This window comes from Bos grunniens, chromosome 17 (assembly GCF_055505025.1).
Source record: "Bos grunniens cultivar Pamir isolate PY7600 chromosome 17, Bosgru_T2T1.0, whole genome shotgun sequence".
In the NCBI taxonomy this organism is placed as follows: Eukaryota; Metazoa; Chordata; class Mammalia; order Artiodactyla; family Bovidae; genus Bos; species Bos grunniens.
Window position 1 is genome coordinate 64,410,954 of NC_141181.1, and position 6,000 is coordinate 64,416,953.

Consider the following 6,000-nt stretch of genomic DNA (forward strand, 5'->3'; position numbering starts at 1 on the left):
TGCTCTTTTAAACTTAATAGGATAGCTGATGCCTCCTCCCAAATTAAAACTAAAACTAAAACACTTCAGAAAGATGATTCTTAATGGCTGGGTAACATTCCATTGCTGGCTTAATCACCCTACTGCTGGATAACCACATTCTTCCCTTGCTTCCCAAACCCCCGTTACAACAAGGTGCTAGAAGTCTTTGCTCACACAGTCAGCCACCCATACCCACTTGTTCCATATCCTTAGAGTCTGCCAACCAAAGATCGAAAATACTCAGGGAAAAAAATTCCAGAAAGTCCCCCAGAGCAAAACTTGACTCTTCCAGGCACTGGCAACTATGTACATGGAATTTACATTGTATCAGACATTATAAGTAGTGTAGAGATGATTGACAGTTGATGGGAGGGTGTGCCTAGGTTATACACAAATACTACGACATCTCATGTAAGGGGCTTGAGCACCTGCAGGTTTTGCTGTCTGCCTGTAGGGGTGTACAGATGCTGCAGGAGGAAAAACCAGTTCTACAGTAAAAAAAAAAAAAAAGTGGTTAAAAATAAAACGAGAGGAAGCAACTTAGATGTCCATCGACAGATGAATGGATAAAGTTGTGATACATATATACAATGGAATATTACTGAGCCGTAAAAAGGAACAGAACTGAGTCACTTGTAGTGAGGAGGATGAACCTAGAGCCTGATACAGATCGAAGAAAGAGAGAAACAAACACTGCATATTAACATGTATCTGTTATGGAACCCAGACAAATGGTACAGATGAACCTATCTGCAGGGCAGGGACAGAGACACAGACGTGCAGAGTGGGCTTGTGGCCGCAGCGGGGGCGGAGCGCTGGGACGGACTGAGAGCAGCACTGGCACACACCGTCGTGTGTAAACTGGCAGCTGGTGGGAGCTGCTGTACAGCACAGGGAGCTCAGCTCGGTGCTCGGTGATGACCTAGAGGGGTGGACTGGAGAGTGGGGAGACGGAATACAGGGAAGGAGGCTCAAGAACAAGGAGACACCTGTGTGCATGTGGCTGATTCGTGTTGTTGTCCGCAGAAACCACTACAATGTTGTAAAGCAGTTATACTCCAATATTTTTTTTAATGAAGTTAGATTGGTGGCTTCCTAAAACCTTTACCAAGCCCACGTACACTGTGGCTTTCCAACCTCAGGGCTAGTACTGGGCCATTCCCAAACTTGCCTGCCCTGGGAACAAACTCCACTCCCAGCTAGTACAGATCACAGTCCACTGAACCACTAGGTCAAACAGTCCTACGTGTTTTGCAAGTTGTTACCATGTGGTTCCAGACCGCCTTCCGCCAAGGCTGTCCCAAATGACACCACCAGCATGTATGAACGTGCCACCCAGGGGCAGCTCAGGACTGTAGACTTGCTTTTGAATCTTTGCTGACAGGCCAAAAAGCAGTACCTCACTATTATGCTATTAATATTTCTTTGATGGTGGACACAGTGAATATTTATTTTGCTTGTTTTGTTTGTTAGATACATCCTATGTGTTAGTCGCTGAGTCATGTCCGACTCTTTTGGGACCCCAAGGACTGGACTGTAGCCCACCAGGCTTCTTTCTCAGTAGGATTCTCCAGGCAAGAATACTGGAGGGGGATGCCCTCCTCCAGGGGATCTTTCCGACCCAGGGATCAAACCTGGGTCTCCTGCATTGCAGGCAGATTCTCTGTGGTCTGAACCACAGGGGAAGCCCAGATATATCCTGTCTCTACCTAAATACAATTTGTATTATTGCTTTTGTCAATTACCTCATTTCCTAGGATAAAATACTTTTTTTTAACTTTGATGTTTTTGAAACTGGAGTACTTCTTACAATCCAAATGCTTAAATGGCAGTGGGTTTTTTTTTCCTTCCTTAAAAAGCTATTACTGACAATTTTTAAAATAAATGATTACATCTTTGATTAAAAAAAAAAAAAAGCCTGAGTGTATCTATTGGGCCTTAGTGCTTTTTTCATAAGAATCTGTGTGATTTTTTTTTCCTACAGGAAGGCTATTAACCCTTCGCCTGCCATCTGGGCTGCTGCTCTGAAAACGCACACAATCCCCTTTCCATTTCCAACTCAGTACCTTTCAGGAGGTGCAACAGCGTCAATGATAAGTACTGGTGTTGGGGGGGCTCCTTGTGACCCCCAGTGTACTGGGTGGTGAACTCTTCCAGCCACTTGATGAAGGTGGGGCAGGCGGACAGGCCCTGCAGCAGGGAGTTCATGAAGCAGGTGTTCCCCAAGTTGACAAGGCCAGGCACAAGCCCTAAGTGACGGGGGAGAAGAGAACAGCACATCACACAGGACCGGCTCTTTGTTCCTCTCCCATCTGGGCCCCAGAGCTCCTGCACTGTGGCCTTGGACTGGAGATCCCAATCTCAGAAAGCCCTTATCCACAGGGACCAGGGGGCCAAGTGTTCTGTCCCAGCCAAGGCCTGGCCCTAATAATGCTCCTTCAGGAGATCGGAGGCTGCAGAAGGGCAGGTCCTGGCCACGTGGGACTCGTGAAACTCATCAGAGCACCAGAGTGTCTGGCACAGCCTGGCTTACGTTAAATGTACAGAAACACTTAGTAACCTCTCTCTTTCTCTCCCTCACTCTCTCTCTCTCTCCTTCGTTAAGAAAGCAATGTTTCTCGCAACAGAAGAAAACAATCGTTTTGTTCTTGCTCCCTCAGGACAATGATTTTGTTCTTATAATCAGTGGAAAAGACACTGCTCCTGCCATTCTGATCAGTCTTTCTGCAAAGAGATTAACAAGATCTGACAAACTTTCCTCTTCTGCTGAAACTGAAAACAACAAAACCAAAATTTTTATTATGAAAGTTCTCAAACATCCACAAAAGAAGAATAGATATCTAATGAACCCCAATAACAACCGTCCCCAAATTGAACAATGATTCAGGATGGGGTGGGAGGTGGAAGGGAGGTTCAAGAGGGAGCGGACACATGTATACCTATGGCTGATTTATGTTGATGTATGTCAGAAATCAGCACAACATTGTACAGCAATTATCCTCCAATTAAAAATAAATATTTAAAAAATGATTAACATTTTGCTACATCTGTCCCTTTTATGTATTTATTTTGGCTGAATTTTAATCAATATAAGTAGAGCAACATTGACAAAAGGGGGCATTTTTAAAAATAAGAAAATAGATTTTTTTGTTAATGAAGAAATGAACTTGAAACATTTACTAGTGACTATTTACTAGCGACTAGCAGCCATTTGGTGAAAGCACAAAGCCATCAGACAATTAGGCAGCTGTACAGCTGAAAAACACAATAGCTGTAATAATGAGGACATTTAGACAATTAAGCCACTTGAAATTTCTCATTACGAAGCATGTCTCAAACTCACGCCCTTAGTGGGGGTGAAATATAAATCTTTTTACTACAGGATATAAAATAATGAGTCATTAAAATTAACTTCTGCTTAAAAGCAAATACTGTCGACAAAATTGAAGACGCAGGAGAAACACACATGTCCTCCCCCTTTGGTAATGTTTTTGAATAATTAAATGTTTGGGTCGAATCTACAGACTATGATGCAAAGGCTTCATTTCTTACCTTTTCTACGCTTCTTTCTTTCTGTAATGGGACCCCAAATAACATAGATTCCTGCTGCAAGAGCAGCGGCAATTCCACCTATAACACCCCAGTTCTTCATGACTTTGTATCTAAAAAAGAAAATAAGTTGACTGTCTTTCCTCATAACAAACACAATACATGTATATATAGGGACAGGTACACAGATATAACATTTCATCAAAATAACCCATTGGCCCGCCACATACCTAGCTTTCAAATTAAAGTAATATACAGTATAGGATATGTCTTGAAAATCTGCACACACAGGTATTAGGATTTAAAACCTAAGTCGGAGCACAACCTCAAAAAGCCCCACTTCACTGGAGAGCGGGGTCCAGGGCTTTCCTCCTGCTCTGTCTCTCATCCTACCGCCACACTGGCCACCACCCCAGCCAAAGCCATGCTCCCGCCCCAGGGCCTTTGCATGGCTGCCCTCTCTGCCTGGGGTGCTCTCCCCGCCAGTCCCACTGCTTGGCTCATTCCCACCCCTCCTTCCTTTTTTTAAAATTATTTTTTATTTTTTTGCCTTGCCATGTGGCATGGGGGCTCTTAGTTCCACAACCAGGGATTGAACCTGTGCCCCCTGCAGCAGAAGTGCAGTCTTAACCACTGGGCTGCCAGGAAAGTCTCTCCCTCTCACATCTAACAAACTATCAGAACCTGCTCTCATGACATTTTACCCAGCTCTACTTTTTCTTTTCACCATAGTGCTCTCCACTTTCCAACATAACATTCACTGATTCACTATGTTTATTCTCAGTCTCCCTCAACTAAAATGCAAAGTCCCCGTGGACAGGGATCTTTGTTTTACACACTAACATATTCCAAGCGCTTCCAAGTGTTTAGATCACACAGTAGGTTCTTGATAGTATTTACTGAATAATTGGAGAAATACAGACATGGATTTATCTTTTAGGTTATTAAATGGGGGGAGATCTTTATACACAGTATAAAGATAGATAGATAAAGTATAAAGATAAATAGATGTAAAAATAGATCTTTATACAATCATATAAAGATCTTCTAAATATTTATTACATATTAAATGTTTCTTCATTTGAAGCTTGACTTCAACACTGAAGTTATTCTTTTACTACAAATAAAGAAATTTCACCAGCAGTTTAAAACACTGTCTTCACACACAGTTATGTATTTCCACTAAATAAGGCAAACAATATATATACGAACTTTTGCAGGAAGTGGGGGCTGAGGGTAGCCACAGTGCTCAGTCCGAAACTGCAGCCCGTGGGAGGAGGGTAGACAGAGAAGGGACATCAGGACCCTGGCAGGACTGGGGACTCATACTATCGAGGGTCCTGGCAGGAATGGTGGTATCTCAACAAGCCTGGGAGCCCTAACAGGTTAAGGGGTCCTGATTGATTTAGGAGCCCTTGCAAGATAAGGAGTCACTAATAAGACCGGGGACTCGTACAGACTAAGGGATCCCTGGCAAAACGGGGGCGGGGGGCGGTGACAGGAAGAGGGGTACTGACAAAATGGGGTGGGGGGGACACTAGCAAGCTCGGGGTACTCTAACAGGGTTGTGAGAATCATGGCAGGTTTGGGGAGCTGGGCAAGGTTCGTGAAACCTAGCAGGCCAGGAACTGACATAACTGGGGAGCCCAGAAGAATTGGGGGTATCCTGACAGGATGAGGGAGTCCAGGAAGTCCTCCGAGGCGCTGAGAGCTCCGAGAGGCCACTGACGGAATTCGGGGCCCTGACAAGCCTGAGTCTCCCGGAAGTTCTGGCGACAGTGACAGGGTTGGAGGAGACATTGGCAGGTGGAAGGACGGGGGTGCAGGGGGCACTGATAAAACTGGGGGCCCAGCAGAACTGGGGAATGCAGACAGAACCGGCGTTGCCTTGAGGCCCTGGAGGCTCGACACCCCCACCCCCGACCCAGGGCCTGGGCCTCCAGCCCTGCCGACGCAGACGTCTCCGGAATGCCCGCTCCGGCCCTGGGGACCCTGACTGGAGCGTGGAAGGGCCTCCACAGGCGCCCCGGCCCCGGCCTCCCCGGCCGCCCCGCCCCCCAGAGCTCACCTGACGGCCGCCCCGGTCCGCAGGAAGCGCTGGATGGCCCTGTCGGCCGCGGTCATCGCCGCCGAGGCCCGGGAGCTCAGCATCGCGGCTGCGCGGGAGGCGAGCCGCCGCCCCCGCCGCTGTCGCCGCGGCCGGACCCAGGGCTCCGAGGGCTCCCGAGGCGGCGGAACCCGTGGCCAAAGCCCCAGCTCCTCCGGGGAGGGTAGACCAACGGACGGGCTGCCTGAAGAACCGGAAGTGGCTCTCACCGGAAGACTAGAGTCGAAGGACCACAACCTTGTACTTCCTTTTCCCCCTTAGCAACGGATGTCGGCGTCGGTTACTAAGGGAGGCCCCGTGGCCCGGGACCGCTTGGTTTTAAA

The 6,000-nt window shown here is 47.1% G+C and overlaps 1 protein-coding gene across 2 annotated transcripts in view; it reads right to left on the reverse strand.

Moving 5' to 3' along the window:
* The window catches only part of USP30 (ubiquitin specific peptidase 30), a 24,246-nt gene extending 18,446 nt beyond the window's left edge, over positions 1 to 5,800 (reverse strand). For both annotated transcript variants that reach the window (XM_086348436.1, XM_086348434.1), the window contains exons 1-3: positions 5,639 to 5,800; positions 3,574 to 3,683; positions 2,088 to 2,270 (exon numbers count right to left, since the gene is read on the reverse strand). In XM_086348436.1, coding sequence (XP_086204562.1) covers positions 2,088 to 2,270; positions 3,574 to 3,683; positions 5,639 to 5,721 — 376 coding nt within the window. In that variant the 5' untranslated portion in view covers positions 5,722 to 5,800. The remainder of the gene's footprint in view (positions 1 to 2,087; positions 2,271 to 3,573; positions 3,684 to 5,638) is intronic.
* Between the last annotated feature and the right edge of the window lie 200 nt (positions 5,801 to 6,000).